We start from the raw sequence: 25867 nt of genomic DNA, 5'->3' as shown, positions 1-25867 counted from the left end.
CGCGTCTTCCCTTCCCACGGTCAGGTGCAACACGCGTCGCACTGTGCAAGGGTAACCCGTCCCGCACTCCTTTTAAGTTTTATCCTCGCCGTGGTCGCCTCCATCCTCCCAACCCCGACGCTGGGTTTGAAAAGAAGGACTCCCGTAGACGAGGGGAAATGAGGAAGGAGGCGACGCGCTGAAAGCGCACGGGCTGAGGGAACGGTAGCTGTTGGCGAAAGGGAACGTTGGGGGCGAGGGAGCCGGCGCGCGCCGCCGCCAAACGAAGCCCTTTCAAAAAAGCGGGCAAGGCGCGTGGGTTCCTCCCGGGGTCTCCATGGCGACCTCATTGTTACGCGGCCCCCGGGGTCGCCCTGGCGACACCGGCGAGGGGAAAGTGCGGGAGGCACGTGGAGCCAGCCCCGCGGCTGTTGCCATTTTACCGCCGGTGCCCCGAGGCGGCGCGAGGCTCCGGAGGGCGGGGTCCGAGCGCGGCGCGCGTGGCCCTGGCGGGAGGGGGAGCCGAGAACGTTTGCGAACCAACCGCAGGAAACAAACGGGCGGTCACAGAGGGCGGAGGCTGAGCTCACAATCCCCGCAACAATCCCTCTCCCCGGGGGGCGGGCTGCGGCATGGAAGAAGGGGCGCAGGGGGAAACCCCCCGAGAGCAGCACCGCCTCCTGCACCCCGCGGCTTGGCAGGGCGCTCCCCGGATGGACCACCTTCTCCTGCACCCTCTCTCGGGGCAGGGGGCCAGGGACCCGCACCTCCTGCTCTTCTCCCCCAAACAGGGGCCGCAGCACCCCCTGCTGCACCCCAAGCAAAATGCCCTGCGCAGGGAGCAGAAACCTCCATTGCCTGGGGAAGGGCTTGCCTATAAAGAGCAGCAGCAGCAGCACCTGTTGGAAGACCAGCCTTGCCTTGCCAGGCAGCTCTGCCAGCCTGGCCTCGGGTTGGAACCTGGGGTTTGCGAGAAGCTGGAAGAGGCGGTGGCGGAGGGAAATGGCCAGCAGAAGGTGCTGCAAGTGAAAGCGGAGGAGCGGGAGCAAGGGAACCAACTGCTCTCGACGGGCGGCAGCAACAAGAAAAAGAGAGGGGAGCACAGGGCGGCTGCCAGTCGTCGAGGAGGGAAGGAGGAGGGAAGCAGCGGCGCGAAAGGAGAGGGGGGAGTCAAAGTGGGGAAAGGAGAAGAGCCGGAGGAGATCAAGAAAGAGGTGAAGGTGGAAGAGAATTGTGATGCCAAAGCCTTGGGGTCCGGAAAAGATGGGGCCATCAAAACGGAACTGGTGGAGCCTCGGGAGGAAGCTTGCAAGGGGAGGGAAGAGGTGGCATCCAAGCCTCGCCCCTCCTCCAATGGCCCAGCTCATGTCCACAAAGATGCTGACTTGTCTCAGCCTCTGGGGACTCAGCATCCTCAAGAACTGAAGATTCCTGTCACGCTCCATGCTGTCCCTCCTGGGGCTAGAATCCAGTTTCAGGGGCCACCTCCATCTGAGCTCATAAGAGTGACTAAAGTGCCAGTGGCACAAGTACCCCTTAAAATGCAATCCTTGCTGGAGCCTTCAGTGAAAATAGAAACAAAAGATGTGCCTCTCACAGTGCTACCCTCAGATGCAGGTAGTAGATAGGTATAATAGTATTTGCCAAGTTGCCCTTTAGTCGCTATTTATGTACAAGTAAACACCGGGATAGAACTGTTCATACACCTTAATCTGCACCGCTATTATTCCAAACTTTTTTTAAAAAAATATGAAAGGCCAGAAGGAAGATAGGGCTTCCCTCACGTTCATGCAATTAACAACAGCTCACTGTATACTTTACTGGCTGTTGCAACCACCAAAGATTATGAAGATGGTCAATTATGCAAAGTCCCATCTACAACTTTTTAATATTTGCAGGAGCTTTCTATTGCGGAAGTATGCCACTGCCCTCTTTAATACATTGTAACCAGGGCACAGAGATTAACTGTGACCCTCAGAAGAAACAACAAAGTGCTTCTTTCATGTGTGGCAGATTAAAGACTAACATTTTTTGTGCCATCAGCATTCATAGACCAGTATCCACTTCATCACCAGTTTATGCCACAATAAATCTGTTAGGCCTTGTTCTGACCCTCTTCCAAGTAGCCCAGGGCACTGTACAAACATCCACCTTTATTTTCACTACATTACTGAAGTAGGCTTGGCTGAGACTGTTACCCATAAAGCATTCTTGAGCCTTTGGGCACATTAGGTATTTTGAAGGAGTATTGTGGGCACCAACACCTCTAGTTGCTCCCCCCCTCCTCCCAGTAGTCAGAAAGAAAGCACACACAGAGATTGCTTGGTTTTTCAAAAGGTTTGGTAAAAGTCAAATCCAGTTGAATTAAAATGAATCCTCTTGAATTTGCATGATGTTATGTGGGGTTCCACATACACACACAAAAAAACCACACCAAAAAAAACCCCACCCCACCTTATAGTGGTACACAACACAGTTTAAAAAAGTAAAGGTAGATCCGGTGCTTTCAGGTATCACAAACATTGATCAAAGCATGGCTACTCTTGATCTTTACACAGAATAAAAAACACCCCCAATAAATTACAGAATCTGTCTGCAGACACAGGTGACTATGATTTGATTATGGTTTTGAAGAGATCCCTTGTATTACGAGGATCCAGGAATATCTGTTCCTAAGATCAGCGTCTTTGTGTCATGGCAGCTCTGGAAAGTACCAGATCCATGGTTCAGTCAACTGACACATGATGTGATACTGGTTCTGGGAAACACCTGTGAAAAATTCTGCAATTCCAAGGGGATCTGATTTACTGGCTCCAGTGTGCACAGGCACATGTGTGCACCTCTCTCCTTATTCCCATGGCACCTGTTTCCCCTGGTTGATCCATTTTCTTCAGTCTCCCAGATAACTCCTCTTTCCCTCCTATGCTATTTACTTTCTTCCCTTCACATTCTGTTAGCAGCTCAGGAGCTGATCTGAGTCTTGAAAAGCACATTGAGCTGAAAGAGCAATGCCTTCCTTACCTCTTTCATTTTTCTGAGCCCTGAAATGCAGACAGAGAAGAAAGAAGAAGTAGAAAAGAGTGCCATCCTTTCAACTTCTTCCTTCAGCTCTATGTTCTTTTCAAGGGTGAGGGAAGCAACAAGCCTTGTGCCAACTCAGTGAAGGGACAGTGAGCAACGTAGAACTTGGAGGCATTGCTCCCAACAAACTATTATTTGTAGCCAAGATTACCAGTTATGAATTGTTGTAGCAAAACAAACCTTGATCGCTGGCTTGGGTGTTACTCTAAGCCAGATGTCATGGTTTGTTTCTGAATAGTGCAAGTAAGTAGGAGGCAAACATGCTCAAAGTAAATTTTTATTTAATAAATTTCAATACTACCCTTCAAGAATAAAGTTTTCTCATCAGCCTCAAGGGCTGCCCCACATAGAATGTATTGCAATATTCCAGTCTGGTGAAATTACCCACCTTAGTGAAATTAATGGGGATACTTTTGAAATACTAGGGTTCAGAATTATCTCTTGAGTGACTTTCCAAAGTCAGGCACAAAGGTTGAGCAATTTAAGGCTTGCCAAGTTTAGATCTCACAAAAAAGCTTGCTATGTGATCTTGTGCGTGTCTACATTAGTTTCGGTGAGATTTACTCCCCCAAGTATAAGGGTGCATAGGATTGCAGCACCAGACAACTTTAAATTTAGGTTTCACCATTTCTAAGCTGTATCCCTTGAGTTCTGACCACAGGAACATCTGTAGTGGATTATCAATTGTTTTCATAGATTAATAGAAGTTGTTGATATGCATTCCAATCCTTAATACTTGTACTTTGAAATAATTCAGGAAGCTTAGATTCAGATGTATGAGTAAAGTTTAGTACCTTAGTGCCCCAAAACAATATTCTGCTTTTAGTACATATCTGTTTAAGCCAGTGGTTCTCAACCTGTGGGTCCGCAGATGTTGGACTGCAACTCCCATCATCCCTGAGCTTTGGCCTTGCTAGCTAGGGATGATGGGAGTTGTAGTCCAATAACATCTAGGGACCCACAGGTTGAGATAAAATGACTCAGGAACAGCTATTGGTTGGAAGTGGTGCTCCTCCTGATTGGTTGATGTATGCCTGAGCCCCTTTCCTAGTGTAGGGATGTACCCTGGATTCAAATCAAACACTTCAGGCATGTAATCATAAGCTGTTTCACCTAGTTAGGGCTTTTCCTTTCAGCTCTGTGCTGCTGGTGTCAATGCCTATATTGAGACTGAAGCATGGAGAAAACAAATTCCACACAACGTGTCTGATTGATGTCTGCTGCAGTGGCAGCAGAACTGCTCAGTATGGGGTTGAGCCAGGACATTTTGCCCCCTTCTGCATGGTGATGCTCAAACCTTTTTCTCCTGCTTCCCAGCTCCATACTTTACAGCACCCTTTCCCAACTTGATGCCTTTCAGACATTTTGGACTACAACTCCAATAGCCATGCCACCTGGCCATGGGCATAGCCAGGATATTTTTTGGGGGGGAGATCTTTGTTGGGGGGGCAGAACCAATGTGATTGGTCAGTTAGTTAAGTATATTGTTTTACTTGACGGGGGGGGCAACTGCCCCTCCCTGCCCCCCCGGCTACGCCTGGCTAATGGAAGGGATGATGGGAACTGGTAGTCCAAAATATACGGAACACACCATATTAGCAAAGTCTGCCCTACAGAGTGAGACACTGCTGTTGCTGCTGCTGTCAGTGTGTGTTCTGGCCACTCCCCCTGGTTGGTTGTCAACTAGAGTGTCCCGTCCCCCCAGTGGGTCTTGAATCCCTGCCCCAGTAAGGGTGTGTGCTCTTTGCAGGTATTCTGCTGATGAAATTGTGTGGGTGCCATGTTGTGTGGGTGCCATATTTTGTGTCTTCTTCCTATTTATTTTATTTATTATTTATTTACGTGGCATAAACGTGGCATAAATTTTTTAAAAAAACAATAATCAAGAACAACAACCCAATAACCCCACCCCCTACTCAACGTGTCATGTGCTAATAAATGACTCCCTGTATGTCAGATGGGCAGTCTCTGATTGCTGGGTATTGCCTGGGTTTTTCCTGTTCCCCTGTGTCCACCACCCTTCCCTGAGCATGTTTTATATACCACTGAACACCACCCCAATCTCTGAGTAGTGCGAGATCCAGGGGTTCCAGGCACTTACCCAGAGTTTGGTTTCCTCAGAATGAGGGACAGTGGAGACCATGGTGTCTTTAGGATATATGGTTTATTTACACATATATACAACCTGAGCCTCCGATGGAGGTGCTCACAGCATCTTGCTTCTCCCATAGCCACAGCCTTGGATTCCAGCACAAGTCAGACATGGCTGTGTGTGTCTCAGCTGCCCAGGCTGCTTCCAGCCTCTACCACTTACACACCTCCCTTGCTTTTGTCTTTCTAACTGCCAGACAGTTGAGGGAGGGAGACCCACTCATTTCTGCTCTGGCACAGAGCCACGTCCTTTGTTACCTTAATGACCCATACTTGCAGGGCCATTTTCAAGAAACGTGTCTGGCTATTCCAGCAGCAACTGGATCCTTGTTGGATCCAGGAATTAGGAGGGACTCAGACATACAGTCTACTGCTCCCTCTCTGGAAAATCACAACAGATGCAGTGGCTGTTTTGGCAGTGCGATATATATATATGGAGCACAAAGACACCATCTCTAGTGTTCTTGGCAGTATGCGATACCTCCCTACACTCAAAAATGAAGGGGATTTTGTTGATAAATCAATAAATATTTGTTTTGCAAGTAAGCAAATATAATCATAGCCCTGTCTGGTCCTGAGGACTCTTCCCCAAGCCCTGCTCCTCTCCAGCTCTACTTTATACTCTTCTTGAACTGGCTGGAATATATCCTTGAACTCTGATAATGCCTCTAGTTTGTCTAGTTGATGAATGGGGTGAGTGAGAGTGTTTTAAAACTAGCCTAGTGGACAAAGATAAAATTTACATTCATTGTTCCACCCACTTTTGTCTTTGGCGCTACCTACCACTGACACATGGCCCTCGGAAGGGAATGTGGCTCTGTCTGAAAAAAGTTGCCATATCACAAATCACTTGTTAAGCTCCCCTCGATTTCAAGCACAGTTTGCCATGTGGTTTGAGAGAGTTGTTGTTACTCCTTTCCTGCTGTGATTTTGGAAATGTGTTTATAGCAGCTGAATTCTATTTTTATGGAGGCTTTTTTTAAAAAGTCCCATTACATTACAGTACTGTATCCCATTTAAAATATAGCATATGCACTGTCATTCTCTATTACTGTATTTGTTTTGGTACATTGCTGTTGGCCCCCTTGAGAGGACTTGATCCAGAAAGGTGTCTTATAAAAATTTAAGGAAAATAAGCCAAAAGCTCCTGTGGGCTTATGACAACGGTTTCATGGTTATTTGGAGCTTGGCCTTTATTTCTATAGTCTGCACTAAAGTAATGAGCCCAGAATCATTAGCAAACTCGTTATTTTTAACTACAAACTTTGTATGGTACTTATACTGCCTACCCTCCCATCTTTCTTTCCTGTAGGGATACCAGACACTCCGTTTAGCAAAGACAGAGATGGCCATGTCAAGCGTCCCATGAATGCATTTATGGTGTGGGCAAGAATTCACCGGCCAGCCTTAGCCAAAGCTAACCCTGCTGCCAATAATGCGGAGATAAGTGTTCAGCTTGGATTGGAGTGGAACAAACTCACAGAAGAGCAAAAGAAACCTTATTATGATGAAGCTCAGAAGATTAAAGAAAAGCACAGAGAAGAATTCCCTGGTATAAAATAGGTTTTGGTTTTTTACATGTTTCTCAACATCTGATGGTCTTGATGCAGTGCTTTGTGTTATCCAGAAATAGGTTTATGAGTGGGAAAAGGTGGGGTTCAAGGACGATACTTGAAAGGAAATACAAAAAACCCCACCACCATGCAGGAACCACGAGGCAGTATTCATTAAAGCTTTTGTCACCACCACACCTTCTATTCCCATAGTCCAGTGGTTTTTTTCAGGCTCTGAAAGTTTAAAAACCAGTTCAGAAGAGGGAGCTGCTTAAAGGGGCTGCACTCTGTAAGTTCATGTATGCATGGATGTTGCACATGTGCATTTTTACAGCATCTGTCATTGACGTTAAGTATTTAAACTGAGTACAATAGCAGATTTATTATAGCAAATGCTACTGGGCCAAGTTCAAGGTGTTGCCATTACTATATAAAGCCCTTAACAGGATGGGACCAGTTTACTTGCAAGATCACTTTACCCTATATATGCTGAATTGACAGCTTCCACCAGTGGAACTGGCACTGTTACAGGTGCAACATAATACTTGTTCTGTAGTTATAAGAAATTGATCTTCTGATCCAGACTTTGGAACTCCCTGCTTATTAACACCAGGCAGGTGCTTTCACTGTACTCTTTTTGGTGTCCTTTGTTATTACATTAATCAGTTTTGAAATAAAATAACCCATTATATTTCAGTGAGCCTACTCTTTTATATTCCCACAGGTTGGGTTTACCAGCCACGACCTGGCAAAAGGAAGCGGTTCCCCTTGACAGTCTCCACAGTATTCTCTGGCACTACTCAGAATATCATTGCTACCAGCCCAATGACAGCCTCCACTGTCTTTACTGGGACATCTCAGAATATTATTACTACAAATCCAACTACCATTTACCCTTTCCGATCTCCCACCTACTCTGTGGTCATACCCAGTGTACAGAACAGCATTGGACACCCAGTCTGTGAGTTCATTCCAATAGTTTATGTGAGTTCATTATATGATAGGAACTACAAAAACCCAATGTCTGTATTCTTGTTGAGAGTATGATTATGTAGGATTATGCAGGAATATTTGATGATGAGATGTGGCCATAGTTTTGCAGTAGCCTTATTAATTCATTTCCAAATAGATTAGTGAAGTACAGAATGTTTTGTTTATATGCTTGTTTATTTGTTTTAATCATTCTCAAAGCAAAGTTGGGTCATTAGTCTTACTAGCAAAACGTCTGTTAAGTCTGATGAGAGAAGCAAAAGCGTTTCTGTTCTCTTCTGCCTCACCACTCTCCACCCTCTCATATATCATTGACTTAATGAAGAGTAAGACACCGGGGCAGGCTCACTTTTCTAAATCTAGTCCTGCCCCATGTTCCCCCAAAATGAATATGGCTTGAAAGTCTTGAGGAAGGGGTAAGGAACCTTCATCACCACTACCACACTGAAGGTCTTTCAGGTTTTGTGTTTCCGCCTTCTCTCCTGAGCCCACGTCCCAGTTTTCAGAGGCTGCCTTAGAAATATATTGCCCCTCCCCAACACTCTGAAGTTGACTTCAGGAGGGAAAGAAGCAGCATTATATCCCATTCCCTATGCTCAGTTATGCCAGTGTCTGGAATGAGAATCAGATTTTTCTCCCTTTCAGCTGTATCACATATTGTAACTGTTTCCTTGGTTGTTGTTTTTAGAACTCCACTGGAACTATTAAAAACCAAGTTAGTCCCTGTCTGTACAGACCTGTTTGGAGGTCTTTTTAGGGGGGGGGAATGTTGGGGACTTGATTTTATATAAAAGATTCAGTTTTATGCTGATAGAGAATTGAGAGACTTGTCAAAAAGTGCCTGGAAAGTCTTTGCCTTCCATGTTCAATGATAGCACACTGCATACTGGGCATCATTGTGAGGGAAATTTGTAGGAGATTTATAAAGAAAAGACATTTTAAAAAAAGATTAACAATCTAAATATTGAATGTCTTTTTTAATGTTGCTGATTCATGAAATTGCATCCATAGATGTCTTTGGGTATGAAACTGCAGTAGGTTATGCTAGGGTTGCCATATTTCAAAAAGTGAAGATTCAGACATATGGCAACCATAGGTTATGCTATATTAAAGAAAAGCTTTAAAATGATGAGGGATGATTCAGTGCTATCACATGGATCATTCTTTCTATAATCACATAGTATAATATTTATAACATAGTGTTAATGGGACCTTCTCACTTACGGCTAATACTTTCTCTTCTCCAAAGGTGAAGCCCCTTCTACTATCCAGCTGCCAGGTCCTTCTGCTCAGCATCCAGGCCCTATTACGCTGTTCCAGCCAAATGTAGGAAGCACAGCGCCACTGGCTGCCTCAACGGCAAATCTGCCAATTCGTCCAGTGCTTCAACCTCAGCGTTTTGCTGCACCTTCACCAACAGAAGCTCACCGTGTTTCTTCAGGAACAAATTGCTCTATAAAGAGACCAACCCAGATTTCTATTGAAAGTGCAAGCAGGAACCCAAATAATACAAGCACCACACATTCCAGATACAGTGTCTCAAATAGTCAACCCCCTAAGGAGTACTCAGGTGTTTCTTCTTGTTCTAGAAATGGACCCATTCCTCAAGCTCCTCCCATCCCCCATCCACACGTTTATCAACCTCCTCCCATCGGTCATCCAGCCACCCTGTTCGGAGCTCCTCCTCGATTTTCATTTCATCATCCTTACTTTTTACCTGGGCCCCATTATTTCCCATCAAGGTAATGTAGCTATTTATTTGTGTTCTGCAGTAAAGGTGCATATCTAGTCAGACAACTACGGAAGGATTTGCAGACTTCTACAAGGAAAAGATTGAAAAGAACCTGTGTGAATTTCCATGTACAGTCATACCTTGGAAGTCAAACGGAATCCATTCCAGAAGTCCGTTCAACTTCCAAAATGTTTGGAAACCAAAGCACGGCTTCTGATTGGCCATGGAAGCCCCATTGGACATTTGGCTTCCAAAAATAGTTCGCAAACCAGAACAGTCACTTCCGGGTTTGCGACGTTTAGGAGCCAAAATGTTCGAGAAGTAGGCTGTTCGATTTCCAAGGTACGACTGTATACTCTTCCTTTCTGTCCACCCTTTTCCCCCTCTTTCCTCACACATTTATCCTCTATTCATTTCATTCCGCTGAAACATTTCTCATCATACTTTGCAGTGACCAAAGGGCTTTTTTTTATAAGGGTTTCTTTCTCATTCTTGCTTTTTAAATTTGATCTGTGACCTTGACATTGTTATTTAAACTTTTCTCCTCAACTCACTTTCCTCCTTTGAAAGGAGAACCTCTCATTCGGGTTCTCTTGACTCTTTGGTCATCTCCAGATGACCTGTTTAATGAGCATTCAGCCTGATATGTTTGTGGGGAAATTAGACGATGTTGCATCAAACAAGTGTTATTGCAGAAGCTCCAGTCCCTTTTCACGTCACTTTCCTTATCACAAAAGGCCATCATGTTCTGCAACAGTTGGTATTCACCCATGCTTATATCAGTTTAGAAGACCTTGCTCAATGAGCCACAGGCTAAAAGCTAGGCTGATGGTTATGAAGAAGGGGGCTTTTTTAAAGTGGTGGCATGGATACTGTGTAATGTTCTTACTGAGGTGGTTTATCAGTCCTGCCGCTTGCTAGTATATCTCTTTGTTTGTTTGTTTGTTTCAAAAAGCTTCTAGTTAAATTGAGTATTTTGCAAAGATGTTTATTTTGATGTAGTCTTCAGTTTTACTTCACTTTTATACTGATGGTTTGTTTGCTATTTTGTGTTATGAAGGGTTGTAGAGGTGTTATGAGGTGTGGTATAGGTCAAAAGTTGAAATCATTCGTTACAAAAAAACAGGTCTGCATTAAGAGTTATGGGATGTATGTGGCTACATGGTCCTGCCCCTGGTTGTTGAACTGGACCAGATGACCTTCTGGACCAGAAAAGGGGAACATATGGTCTTCCAGGTGCTGTTGGGCTCCAACTCCCATCATGTGTAACCACTGGCCATGTTGGTTCAGACTGATGGGAGTTGGAGTCCAACAGTAGCTGGAGGGGTACAAGTTACCCACCCTGTTCTTGTTGTATCTTCTAAATTAGTTATTCTGTATAATGCACTATGGGCACACATCTTGGCTTTTTGAAACACGGCCATATTATTGTATTCTATTTGCAATTGTGTCCCATGACTGAGGTAATCCCTTTATTATGGTAACTGGTTTCCAGATTTGAATACAAACAAGTTATAATGTATCATTCAGTTTTATAGTAAAAGCCATGATGTAACTCATCTTTGTCTTGCTGCAGCACATGTCCATACAGTCGCCCACCGTTTGGCTACGGAAACTTCCCCAGCTCCATGCCTGAATGTCTTGGCTTTTATGAAGACCAGTATCAAAAACATGAGGCAATGTTTTCTGCTCTGAACAGAGACTATCCTTTTAGAGAGTATCCTGATGAGCATACGCATAGCGAAGACTCCCGTAGCTGCGAGAGCTTGGAAGGGACATCCTATTACAGCAGCCACAGTCAAACTGAAGAAGAATACTTAAATCCTATGCCACAGCTGGACATTGGGGCCCTTGAGAATGTTTTTACTGCAACCCCATCTACACCCTCTAGTGTACAGCAAGTCAATGTGACTGATAGTGATGATGAGGAAGAAGGAAAGGTGTTAAGAGATTTGTAATTTTAAAAACCCAAATGATAGTATCCAGCATAATTTTTTAAAACATGAAATAAAACATGTTGGTCATATAACACTATTTTAGTGAGTGTGGTCAAGAAGACATAATTGATTCAGGTTTTTGAATTGTTATGATACATTGGAGGTTTTTCAGGGCATTGTACCATCGCAGGAGTTGTACCTTAATATACCTGATTTCATATACTTTACCTGGTCAGGGCAGGTCTTAAGACTGAGCTGTTTGTATTATATGTTTGTGCACCACCTTTCTGTCAAACAGTGTGTAGCACTTCCAGAACCTGACTAATGCACTTTATTGATACTGCACTGACACAGCAGTGATCTATCTGCACCATGTATTCAGTTTTACATGCATGCAAAGAAGAGGTGCGAGTCATTCATGGAGTCAGGACATAATGCCATCTGTTTTATGTCGATGCAATGCCAGAAGCAGCAGATACATTCACCAGGCTTTTCTAGGGACTTGCCCGTCTAATCCTACATGGTAATAGGATCACTCACTTATGAGGGCAGACTTTCCTAACTCAGAACTTTTGTTACTGTATTTATGTTCCTAGATGACATAGTGGGATTTTCATTCTAATCTGCATATTTATGGAGCAAGTGAAATTCTGTTTATTTTCAGGATTTAAAAATTGCTATCTTTTTAAAGCACTTGTTTCATATATATATATATGCTGAAAATGGTTACATAGTAATCTGAAATTCTACAGCCCTTCTTATGATTTTAGCTTCCTCCTCGATAAGAGGATTTCATATTTAAAGCCCACATAAATGGGACTGTTGAATGTTTCTAAGAACAAGTATTGGTGAATCTAGCTGTGTGTGTTGTATACAAGTGGGCTATGATTCTATACCAGAGTATAATTAACAATAATATCTCAGGCATTCATTTTAAATGTATATTTTGAAAAATAGATGTAACAGAAGGTAATGTTGCTAAATGTTCATGTTAGAAAACATTTAATTTTATTTTGATATTTTTCTTTGTTTTGAGGGTGGGGTTGATAGTACATTTGTTCCATTTTTGTTACATTAAAATAAAATCACATGAACTGTATGTTGTTAGCTCTATATATTGTGATGAACTATGAATTAAGAATGTCATGATCCTATTGTGTCCATGTAATAATAAGTGAAAACACAGTAGCCACTTTAATGTCTCTTCAGGGATATTTGTTATAACAGAAAAGATTGGCTGCTTCAAAAGTTTATACATTCTATACATGTATGGGGTGATTTTATTATAAATTTTTAAAAATCGTTTTTAGAATGCTAGCAGTACACAACCTTATGATAATATATTTCAAGCTAGCAGTCAGAACTGAAGCAGAAAAACCTAAAAGGAACAAAGAAGTTCATATACTTCACTGGTAATTTTCACTGACAATGGTTGGCAGTATCTCATCAAAATTGTGTACAGTTTATCCTTTCAATATCTTTATGGTTTATGGTTTTACTCTATACTTTGGACCTAGCATTTCCAGTACATTGTTCCAACTGTGCTGAATACAGTTAAGGTAGTTGAGGACCAGGCTTATCCATCATGAATGCTGCAACCAGACCCTCAGCTTCCATTGTGCATGCTATGTCAATAGTGCTTTTAAGGGAAAGTCTTATTAATAGCCAAAAGCATGCCCTAGCTCTGAAACAGATTACTGGGTGAAAGATGACCTTCAAGAATTCTTGTGGGCAAATGTGCTATTTCCCACATAACTATGGCTCCAAAGTATAAAACAGCTGTCGGATTGTTCACTCCATCTGCTTTTTCCCATCTGTCCTGCCCCAATCTTTTTTCTTTTCTTTTTTAAACAAATTGCAGTATCGGCTAGCTGGAACCATATATTGGTTGACTGCAGTTTTATTAAATCCAGACTGATGTTTCAGACATGGTGCCAAACTATGCTTAGGTGCTATGTGAACGAGCCTGGCTGGACCGTTGGGCTCACACGACCCCCCTCCTCCCTTTGCATGTTTCCATTCCTTCCCACATTTCCTAGTTTGAGGCAAACTGTAGCTTGCCATTTCACTTGAGCTAGCAAAGCATGGTTTCTGCTATGCAGACCAAGACTGCAAGCCACGGTCCACCCTGGTTTCCACTTTGGGGCACGTGCAAACCATAAGTGTGCTGGTAGGACTATGCTTTGGCTCAAACCAAGAAAGATAGGAGGAAATCACACACAGGGAAGGGAGATGGAGGAAAGAGACTCTGAACTGTGAAAAAGTCACTACCCTTTCCTTGTTTTCACAGTATTTTGAGATCACATTTGACTCTTAAGGACTCAGATATCATTTCCATCGAATATTTCCCTGCTCCTGTTAGTTTTTAAGAGTTTCATGCAGCAATCTTTCCTAGCTGCATCTGGGCATGCCAGGGATGGAGACTGGAATATTTAGCATGAAAGCAATATGACTGAGGCATGTAGGCAGTGGTGGCTGGTGCCCATTGGAACTCGTGGGGCCGACGGTAGGGAGGCCAGCAGTAGGTGGCGCTAGAGTCAGTGGCAGACAGAGCCAACTACTAGTTTTGCTGCCCCACCCCTCGCTGAACTGTACAAAGGTAACATAGACTAAGAAGGAGGGAGTTGACAGCCTGTCCCACCCTCAGGACTGGTTTGTAGGAAGGTAAGCTGATGGGGGTTGGCTGAGGGTGAACTGAGGTTGGTGGGGAAGTGCCCCATTTCCTCCAATAGTCCAGCCTCCTCTGTGTTAGGTGTGGTGCAAACATTCACTGCTTTTGGCTTATATTGCTCCTGGTCAAATGGGTTTTGCAGGTTCCCCGAGCACTACAAACCCCAGCCAAATCTGTTTACCACAAACAGCAGTGTTAGGAATAGACACACCATGGTTAAGAAAACCAACAGTGCTTTTCCCCACTCACTTTCAGCTCTGAAATTGCTATCATCTGTCTTCAACCAAAGTGATGGGAAAAGTTTTACCAGCTAAATATCTTGTGTCCATTGACTTTTAAGGCACACAACCAGTAAAACAATAACAAAACCCTTAGCAACCATATTAAGTGCGTGTATTGAGCAGCCTTCTCCAAATATGACAAACAGTGAAGCGCAATCACACGAAAGCTCTGCCATGCACTTTTAAAGCCAAGGTCTGGTTCGGGGGGAAAGGTTAATACTTTCACTCACTGTAGTATATATATGCAAATCCAGGAAGTGGGTTGCACTGTGGTCTAAACCACTGAGCCTCTTGGGCTTGCCGATCAGAAGGTCAGCAGTTTGAATCTGCGCAACAGGGTGAGCTCCTGTTGCTCTGTCCCAACTCCTGCCAACTTAGCAGTTTGAAAGCATACCAGTGCAAGTAGATAAATAGGTACCACTGTGGCAGGAAGGTAAATGGTGTTTCTGTGTGCTCTGGCTTCCGTCACAGTGTCCATTGTGCCAGAAGTGATTTAGTCATGCTGGCCACATGACCGGAAAGCTATCTGTGACAAACACCAGCTCCCTTGGCCTGAAAGCGAGATGAGCACCACACCCCATAGTCTTTGACTGGACTTAACCGTGCAGGGGTCCTTTATCTTTTTACATATGCAAATTTCATTTGAAAGAATGGCTAAACTCTTACAGATTTTTATTTTTCAAATACACAGTATGAAATAGTTTAAATTGGTCCAGGAGTTGAACCTTTTCCTTATTACCTCAGGTAAGAGTATTTTGGTATCTTCAAGACTAACAAATTGCATGGCATAAGCTTTTGTAGGCCAGAGGCTCAGAGCCAACATTATCAGTTGCAGGACAACAGCTTCACCTGAAGTGGCTATGAAAACTAACGCCACAATATGCCTCTAGAATCTGTCATCTCCAGAGTAGTCCAGCAAATGTATTTGCCTCCTCCCAATGCAAGGTATAAACACAAAAAATAATTTGTGTGGCATTGTAATAAGAATGGGCAAGTGACATCCCCAATCCTGATCATCCTAAAACAGTTGTAGGGAATCTTCGGATGTTGCTAAAAAACAACTAAGTTGTTCTTAGGAGCCTAAGAAGTCAAGAAGGGAAGGAGTATCAGTCAAGTTGAGGGAAGTCAAAAAAGAGAATGGATATAAAAAAGATGTATGAATTGTATAAATTTTATATTGGAAAAATTGAATAAAAAATATTTTTTTAAAAAAATAAGTTGTTCTTAGGAGCCTAAGGAAGTTTTTAGAGATTAGGGGCATCCGTGTAACTCTGAACTACTTTTTAAAATGAGCAGTAGAGAGTTTAACATTAGAGGTAGGATGGTTCTGACTGCTCCTGCACCTATGCTTTTAACAGCAGCCTGATAAACAATTGTTTTAGTTCACAGACGAATATTTCCTGGCTTGAAGTGGTGGGGAAATGTTTACCTGCTAGATTTGTGTGTGTCAGGTTGCAGCTGCAGGCAGAGGAACAGGGCCAGCAAAAATGTTTAAATCAGGGGCAGCTGTTGACTCTTGGGTTTGTGCAGCTGCAATTTTTAAGCCCCTTCCCTTGCACACATTAAGCTGCATACAGTGCTTACAAAGGAAAAAGTACATTTAAACATGTGCAGATGTCACTGTTTTTTCACTGAGAAACATCAACTGTTTTCTGTAACCCATTGGATAGAGGGGAAGACTTCCATGTGGGAGGGCATTAATATATGTTCCAGACAAAGATGAACTCCAGTTACTCGAATTTTACCCATTCAAATTAATGAATATCACTTCACAAGTTTCTGAATCCGTCCATTTTTAGGGGAATGCAAACACACCCATTGGCAAAAGATTTAAGCAACAAAGCTTTGAAAATGCCAAAAAACATTTGTTCCTGGTTGTTCACAATTGTGACCTTAAATCCAAACTCTCAAAAACGAAGGAACTAATTATTTCAGAGTTTAAATTAGGCCAGGGACCACCAGAAGTTAGTACAGTGGTACCTCGGGTTACAGATGCTTCAGGTTACAGACGCTTCAGGTTACAGACTCCGTTAACCCAGAAATAGTACCTTGGGTTAAGAACTTTGCTTCAGGATGAGAACAGAAATCGCGTGGCGGCGGCAGCGGGAGGCCCCATTAGCTAAAGTGGTGCTTCAGGTTAAAAACGGACTTCCAGAATGAATTAAGTTCTTAACCCGAGGTACCACTGTATTAGAACCTATTTTTAGTGTCATGGCTCAGGCCTAATATAGGGCCGCCATATGTCTGGATTTTCCTGGACATGTGGTGTTTTGTCCTGGATCTTAGGCAAGTCAAAAGAAAAGTTCAACTATTTTGAGGGTTTCCGAAAAAATTCTTTACTTTTTGAAATATGGCAACCCTAGTATGTGTGGTATATTTTAGAAAGACTAGAAGCACAGAGCATATGACTTCACTATGGAGATATGAAAAATGAAGAAGAAAATGAAATGTTATAAAAAGTGTCAACGGTGGAGCTCAGGAATGTGGAGCCATTGGCCCTCCAGATATTGTTGGACACACAATATCATCATCCCTCCAGTCAGTTGTAAGGGTTATGAGAGTTCTAGCCCAGAAACATTTGAAAGACCACAGATTCCCCAAACATGAGGAATTAGGAAAAAATAAATCACAATTTGTTACCATTAGTGCTTATTGTTTGTGTTTATACACCCAAATAGAAGTCTGCATGCCTCTTATTCACAATGAACAATGTAACCCTATACATGTTTCCCCAGAAGTACCGTAAGTCCCACTGTATTCAGTGGAGTTACTCCCTAATAAAATTGGGGTTACAACAATAAAATATACCATGGTAAAGCAAACAGAAAAGTTACATCTGTAAAACAAGAAATTATAAGACGTCCCATATATAAAACTATTGAAAACGATTCCAACACACACACATACACACATTCAAAAACGATTCCACACCATCTGGGTTGTCCTTGTTGAGGCCTGGCGAAGATTCACTGCCCCCGGCTCTGCTTTCTGCACTGTTTCTTTCACTGCCTTTTTACTTTTCCCCTCTGAGAGTGCAGCTGCATACCATGTTAACAATGTGATTAGCAACCCCACCATGAGTTTTAAAAAAGAAAATACCAGGCATGTTGGTGGTGGTCGTGGTCACAGGGTAGGCAGATGCAATAGTGAATATCAGCACTGCAGTCAGTGTGCAGGGAGGTGAGGTGTGAGCCTTCCCTCCACAGCTGTGATCTTGGCAAAAATCACCCCTCTCCTCACACCAATCAGCACAGTGTGTGTGGGGGGGGGGTGGGGAGCTGCCTTTGGTGCTCTTTCCAGGCACAGAGAATAATACAGGCAAGCATTATCATTTATATCTATCTCTTTTTCAGTGTGGAATAGGTTTTTTTGAAACGATGATTTGTTCAACCATCTTTCCTCAAATGAATCCTGGAGATTTAATACGATATCCATCCAAGCTGTTCTCTGAACCGCTTTATTACTTTAGCAGCCATCCTTCTTGGTTTTCAGCCTGTCTTTTTATGAAACCACAATGAATGTAGCTTTCTTTTCTTTTTTGGCCATTCTCAAATAAAGTTTGCAACAACCCCCCTGTCTGTGTTAGCTAAGAATGCAGTGCTTCTGCGCAGTCACATCCTCTGCTGAGTGCCACATGAGCAGGATACAGCGGTACTTAGGCCCTCACACAATGTGGCTAGTTATTGTGTTGCATTAGCACAGCAAGCCGGAATCTGCACAGTGCCAGAAAAAGACATTTATACTGTGCAGCTGTGCCTGCCTAACCTAGCTGGGTTGTTGCCGCTGCCCAGCCCAGGGCTCAACAAATGTGGAGATGCAAGGACAGAACATACAGGCAAAAGGAGAGACCAGAAATGGCCAAGAAAAGCAATATCAAATGGGCCACTGAGCTCACAAAGAGAAAGGAACATAGGAAGCTGCCTTTATACCAAGTCAAACAATTGGTTCACCTCACTCTGTACTGTTGACACTGACTGGCAAGAACTCTCCATGGAGACACCAGGAACCAAACCTGGGGCCTTCTCCATGTAGAGCAATTAAAATACCACTTGGCTACCACTCCAAGGGATGAAGTGATGGCTGCCTCAGTGGAATGACCTCTGAACTGGAAACCTGGTGGAGAAAAAGACGTCTTTGTCCAGGATTTTGCTGAAGAGCAGAAAACAGCATGTAGATGTTTACATATGTGTGTATGGCAACTGAGGGATGGTGGCAGAAACTGAGCACCACACTCCTTTCACTATTCCTGTTTCCCTTCTTCCAGAACGCCTTGGCGTACAGACCTGCCATATCTGTTCTTTGTAGAGCACCATGCACAAAGATGGCACAGTAAATGCATGGAACTGGCAAACTTTGGAAGGGTAACCATAAACCAAAGTCGGATTTTGCACCATAAACTCTATAAAGTCAATGTAGCTTAGTGGGTAGAGTGCAGCAGTAGGACAAGTGAAACCCAGGTTTAACTCAATCCACCTCTTTGAAGCTCAATAACCTTGAGCTCAGTCACTTCCTCAGAGTTGTTGTGAAGACATTATGGGCGGAGGTGGGGCAAGACTAATGTAAATCACTTTGAGTTCCTTGGAAGAAAGGTGGGATACAAGTGTAATAAATACATAATAACAAACCACATTCCACCATATTTGACTTCCCTAGCCTAATAGATCAGATTACCACTCAAAATGAGATCCCCATCCATTGTGAGACATGAGGCCCAGACTTTCACATAGTTATAGAATGCTGATGAGGCCTCAGTTCCTGCCATCATCACTGCTCCAGCTTCTTCACTCTGCTTCATGACTGGTTCCTTTCAGACAGCTTAACTAGGGGTTGCCTGAATCAGAAATATCAATGGTATTTATAAAGGCTGCTAGTGAAATATTTCTGCTTGATGTAGGATGAATGACATTCACAGCATAGTCTATTCAGAACCTCACTGAGCTAAGATCTTCTTGGCCTCTCTCTGTGAAGTTGTCTGAACCCTTCAAAGGATATTTTATATATAGAATAAGCTATGCACAACTGGACAGTGAACAGCTCATATTTTTGTGCAGGGGGTTTCCTGGAACATAGGCGGGGTGGGGAGAGGGAGAGAGACAGACAGACAGGAGGAGAGAGAGAGAGAGAGTAAGCAAAGCTCAAGTGACCACAACCCAGTGGTATAAATACTACCATATGGCATGTTTCATTACAGCATGCTTTCTATTTGTACAACTTAACAGGGGTTTGTTTGTTTTTAAAGTTCTATGCATCTTTGAATGTGATGATCGGGTAAAATGAAAAATCTTGGCAATTGAAGAGCAGGATTGGTAACTCTTGAAACAAAAAAAAATTCTGTAGCCTGGGTGTGGCAGCCACAGAACAGGGGAATAAAAGTCTCTAGGGTGGATCCCAAGATTTTTCTTTTACTATTTCAGGATAGACCCCAGAACAAATTCTGACTATACACTAAAGATACACAGCTGTTAAAATGTCTAAGGGAAGAGGGGGAACAGCTTTGCCCATTGTTTGTCTTGCAACTGTCCAAAAAGTAAATCAAGCAAAACTAGCTAAATACGCAGGTTACTTCTTTTCTTTTTAAATGATTGAAACTTTATTTGAAAGGCAGGGTGACTGTTATGTGCCTAGTATATTGAATAACTGAAGAACAAGAGAAAGAGATCCCATTCTGTAGTCAGTGCACCAACACAGCCCCATCACCAATTCCTGTTTCATATAAACATAATTCTATGTGGACAACTAGAAAAGTAGGTCTATCATCTGTCAGTTTCCAATTCTGCATGGATGATGCATAATAGTGTGCATTCCTAAATATGTTGTCACTCTAGGAAAGCCCCCTGCTACAGTACTTGCACAGCATAGAATTATGTGGGGGGAAATCCTGGGTAGAACAGGGTTTCCATTGTTAACACAGACCACAGTCTCCAGCAACCATATCCTCAGTCATGATGCGCTGGATTTTGGTGTGCCATATGCTTCATGTTTATCAAGGATAAAGTTCTTTAAGGTGGGAAACAGATAGCCATTTCAAGAGAGCTGAGAGAGGCTTGGGAGAGGCTTTGATTCCAGTCGTGTACAGACATTTTTGTTATATCTCTCGCCATTTTTTTTTAAAAAAAACTTATTTAGGAATTTTTATCTTACCTTTTTGTCATGAAGCAAGCTTAGGCTTCTGGTGAAATAGGGTTTTGAAGCAATACAGAGCCTTGCACAGCCAACTAAGCAGAAGTGAGAGATATGGGTGTATACACACCAAATTCAACAATCTCATTTTCAAGCCTCATTCAATCATCTGACACTCATCACATACCATGAGAGCATCCCTGTTCAGCAAGTGGGTTTTAAGGAATATCCTGGTGAAGATGTGTCTGACAAAAGCCTTGAATTCAAATCAGCCACAGGTGATTATTGTAGTCTGCTTTGACTTTAAAATAATTTTGCAGCACCTTAAATGCTAAAAAAATGGTTATGACACAAGCATTCATTGACTAGAATTCACCACTTTAATCAAATGCATCTTCAATGTCATTATTTGAACGGTGTCACATTTTTGTGGTACAGTACAGTGAATGAACTGACTTGGTTTACATTCTTCTTGCAACTTCTGAGAAATAATTGTGTTACATGCTGCAGAGCCACACACTTCTCTGATACAGTATGTAGCAGGTTCCAGGACTATTCTTATATTACAAGTTTCATTACAAGACAACACTACTGAAAGTTGGTTGTGTATAAATTTGGAGGCTGAGGAGACAGGAAGCAAGCATGGTAATACTAACTTTAAAACAGCAACAGTCTACCAGGTGGTATGCTATGCAGCAGTTTCTGCTCAGCAGCAACTTAGCAAACTTTTCCAACAAGTTCAAAACTAGCACCAATTTTTTTTCTCTCTCTCTCCTTTCCACATTCAGTCTGCCTGCAAAATTGTTTCTCTCAGCCATCCCAATGACAGATGTGGCGTTATGCACATTCTAGTGGCTTAGCTTGCTGTTGGTCATCAAACACAAATAATCAGGACCACCTTGCCCAGCATGGAGTTCCAGCCTAGGCAAAATCCTAGAGAGTGAGAAAGCTCTATAATCATGGAATGTATTTACAACAATATGGCTGGAGACACAAAAGCTAAACCGCTACTCTCCAGATGATACTTTCCATTTTTTTTTTTTTTAAAAAAGGCAGCAACTTTATAAGCTGCCAGAAGAATATTCTTTCCCCAAAAAACAATAAAGTCTCGTGGCACCGAAAAACTAACACATTTCTTTTTTTTTTTTAAATAGTTTTTATTGTGTTTTTTCAGACATAGACAGAAAAAAAAGAAAAAAGAGGAAAAAAACAAAAAATAGGCAAAAAGAAGATAAAAAATTCATAACCCTTCCACAACTTATTTCAACTTTCTATCGAACTTCCCCACATCTCCCGCACAATGCATTCTTAACAATAAATTTATCAGCAAATTATAACCTTGTTTCATGTGTTTCTTTTGTACTTTCAATTGCAGTTTAAGTTTAAATCCCTTATTGCTCATTTACTCTAAAAACAAAACGTATTATCATTTTTAACATTTAAACTTTGATTCTTTCAATAATGTTATCCAATTTCATAAATGTTACACACTCATTGCTGGGGCTAGCATTTCAAATTATGCGTCATTTTAAAGTTCATATAGCTTATAAAATTTTTGCAGATAGTTCTTAAATTTTTTCCAGTCCTCCTCCATTGCTTCTTCTCCCAGGTCTCGGATTCTGGCAGTCATTTCGGCCAACTCCATATAGTCAATCAGTTGCGTTTGCCACTCTTCCAGTGTGGGCAAATCTTGAGTCTTCCAATATTTGGCGATCAGAATTCTTGCTGCCGTGGTGGCATACATAAAAAACGTTCTATCCTTCTTTAACACCCCTTGGCCGACAATACCCAAGAGGAAGGCCTCCGGTTTTTTAGGGAAGGTGTACTTAAACACCTTTTTTAACTCGTTGTAGATCATTTCCCAGAAGGCCTTCACTCTTGGGCAAGTCCACCAAAGGTGAAAAAATGTTCCTTCAGCTTCCTTACACTTCCAACATTTGTTATCAGACAAATGGTATATCTTAGCAAGCTTGACTGGGGTCATGTACCACCTGTATATCATTTTCATGATGTTTTCTTTCAAGGCATTACATGCCGTAAATTTCATACCGGTGGTCCATAACCTTTCCCAGTCTTCAAACATGATATTATAACCAATGTCTTGAGCCCACTTTATCATGGCTGATTTAACTGTCTCATCCTGTGTATTCCATTTAAGCAGCAAGTTATACATTCTCGATAATACCTTGGTCTTTGGTTCTAACAGCTCTGTCTCAAGTTTCGATTTTTCCACCTGGAATCCTGTTTTTTTATCTAACTTAACAACCTCGTTAATTTGGGCATAATGAAACCAGTCTTGCACCTTATCTTTTAAGTTTTCAAAGCCCCGCAACCTCCAATTGTCACCAATTTTTTCTATTAGTTCCCAATATTTCGGCCAACCGGCCTCCATATTGGGTTTTTTCCGCGCCTTGGCCTCCACTGGTGATAACCACCTCGGAGTCTTACTTTCCAGTAAGTCTTTATATTTCATCCAGACCATAAAGATTGCTTTCCTGACAATATGGTTTTTGAACATTCCATGTGTTTTTACCTTGCCGTACCACAGATACGCATGCCATCCTAACGAATTGTTAAAACCTTCCAGGTCTAGGACATCTGTATTCTCTAATAAGATCCAATCTTTCAACCAGCAGAAGGCTGCCGCCTCATAGTATAACCTTAAGTCCGGCAGGGCAAACCCCCCTCTTTCTTTTGCATCAGTTAGTATTTTAAACTTTATTCGGGGCTTTTTGCCCTGCCAGACAAACTTTGATATATCCCTCTGCCACTTTCCAAAACATTCCACTCTGTCCACGACCTGCAAGGTTTGAAATAAGAACAACATTTTTGGCAAAACATTCATCTTAACAGCAGCAATTCGGCCCAGCAAGGAAAGCTTCAGTCTCGACCAAGTTTCCAAATCTTTCTTAACTTCTGACCAACATTTCTCATAATTGTCCTTAAACAAATTCAGATTTTTAGGCGTCAAGTTTACCCCCAGGTATTTCACTTTCTTGACCACAGTTAACTCTGTTTCCTTCTGAAACCCCTCTATTTCTAAAGGCGTCAAGTTTTTCCCCAAAACTTTAGTTTTTTGTTTGTTCAACTTAAATCCTGCCACCCGACCAAATTCTTGTATCAATTCCAGAACTCTTTTTGTACTAGATTCTGGCTCCTGTAGTGTTATTACTAAGTCGTCTGCAAATGCTTTCAATTTATATTGTTTCACTCCGACCGTAATCCCCTGTATTTGCCGGTCCCTCCTAATCATGTTCAGCAAAACCTCCAGGACTGATATAAATAATAGTGGGGATAGGGGGCACCCCTGGCGTGTTCCTTTTTCAATATGGAACTCCTCTGTCACCACATTGTTCACTATCAACTTAGCTTTTTGTTCTGAATAAATTGCTTCTAAGCCATTTTCAAACCCCCGTCCCACTCCCATCCCTTCCAAGTTTTTCTTCATAAATTTCCAAGAAATATTGTCAAAGGCCTTCTCAGCATCAATAAAAATTAACGCTGCTTTAGTGTTAATATTTGTTTGTAAAAGTTCCAGGATATCAATAATATTCCTAGTATTGTCAAACAAATGCCTACCAGGAAGAAAGCCTGCTTGGTCCTTATGAATTACTTCATTTAAAACCTTTTTCAATCTACTTGCCAAAATGTCTGCAAATATTTTGTAATCCACATTTAGGAGTGAGATGGGACGGTAGTTCCTAAGTTGATTCTTTTCAGTTTCCACTTTGGGTATCAATGTGATGAAAGCTTCTTTCCACGTTTCCGGTGCCCTTCCTCCCCCCATAATCTGATTGCAAACCTCCATTAATGGAAGAGTCAAGTAGTCTTTTAATATCTTATAATACTTGGAGGTGAGCCCATCTGGGCCTGGAGATTTGCCCAACTGCATATTCTGAATGGCATCCTCAATTTCCTGTTGTGTTATTTTACAGTTCAAGATTGATCTCTTCTCCTGGGATAGTTCTGGTAAACCATTGAGTTTCAAAAATCGTTCCATCTCAGACACTTCCTCAGGCCCTTGTGTATACAACTTTTTGAAGTATTTCTGGAAACACTTTCTAATTTCACCTGGTTTCTGGATATTTTTCCCTTCCACCTCTAAATTGGTAACGTAATTAAATTTCTGTCTTTTTTTCAACTGCCATGCCAGCAGTTTCCCACATTTGTTTGCTGACTCAAAGGATCTTTGTCTCATTTGTTTAATTTTCCATTCCACTTCTTGGTTTATCAATTTCAAATATTGTGCCTGGTAGAATTTGATTTCTCGCAAGATCTCTTTGGATTTTGGTTTAGATCTCAATCTTTTCTCTCCATTTCTTATCTTCTCTAATATTTTGTCCTTTTTCCCATTCCAGAGTTTTTTCTTAATTGTGTTTTGTTGTATCAGAAACCCCCTCATTACAGCTTTACTAGCGTCCCAGATTGTTCTTTTTTCCACTGAAGTGTTCAAGTTGATTTCAAAATAGTCCTTTAATGTTTTTTGGGCCTTCTTTACAATCTCTTGATCTCTAAAGAGGGTGTCATTCATTTTCCATCTGAAGGATCCGGCTGGAGTAAGTCTCAATTCCATTTTCAGGGCGTTATGGTCGGAGCAAGTCTTTGGGCAGATTTCCACTCTTATAGTCTTCGGTGCCAGCCCTCTAGTTGTCCAGATTTGGTCAATTCTCGTCCATGATAAGTGGGCCTCAGAAAAGAAAGTTCCCTCTCTACCTAGGGGGTTCCTTGTCCGCCAAATGTCGATCAAATCCATATTGTCTGTCAGTTCAAAAAAAGTTTTCGGTAGTCTGCCATCCTTAGTTAAATTTTGGCTCTGTGACTTATCCATCAAAGTGGAGACTACCCCATTCATGTCTCCCATCATAATGATGTTCGAATAGTCCAGATAGTCCAGTAATGTCTCGTGTAGCTTCTTATAAAATTCTGCTTTCCCCTCATTTGGTGCATAAATTCCTAATATCAAAACTTTTTCTCCTTGAGATTGTATTTCAATTGCCAAGATTCTCCCTTGCTCATCTTTAAACAAAAATTTCGGTGCTAGGTTCTCCTTTACGTAGATCACCAGGCCTCTCTTTTTTACTTTGTCTGATGAAACAAATTCTTGGCCTAGTCTTTTGTTAATTAGTACTTTCCTGTGGAGCCTAGTCACGTGCGTTTCTTGCAAGCAAATTACATCCAAATTTTCCTTTTTCAAAATATGAAAAATCCTTTTTCGTTTTTCCGGGGAATTTGCGCCATTAATATTCCAACTGTACAGCTGCAGAGACATCCTGTATCAATCTGTTGTTGCTCTCTATGGGGTGTCCTCCTTTTTGTCCGGGTCCGAGGGAGATGGTATTGGTTCCAATCCAGGCTGTGGCGGAGGCCAAGGA

At 42.2% G+C, this 25867-nt stretch overlaps 1 protein-coding gene across 1 annotated transcript; it reads left to right on the top strand.

The window, feature by feature from the left end:
* The first annotated feature begins 299 nt into the window (after positions 1 to 299).
* On the top strand, positions 300 to 11520 carry SOX30 (SRY-box transcription factor 30). Its single transcript, XM_081901021.1, has 5 exons — positions 300 to 1596; positions 6524 to 6763; positions 7489 to 7725; positions 9004 to 9496; positions 11063 to 11520. Exons 1-5 carry the CDS (start codon positions 612 to 614, stop codon positions 11442 to 11444), a joined length of 2337 nt encoding a protein of 778 aa, XP_081757147.1. The 5' UTR covers positions 300 to 611; the 3' UTR covers positions 11445 to 11520.
* Positions 11521 to 25867: the final 14347 nt, after the last annotated feature.

This window comes from Podarcis melisellensis (genome assembly GCF_964234715.1).
Source record: "Podarcis melisellensis genome assembly, chromosome: 2".
In the NCBI taxonomy this organism is placed as follows: Eukaryota; Metazoa; Chordata; class Lepidosauria; order Squamata; family Lacertidae; genus Podarcis; species Podarcis melisellensis.
This window is presented reverse-complemented; position numbering and strand designations above follow the sequence as displayed.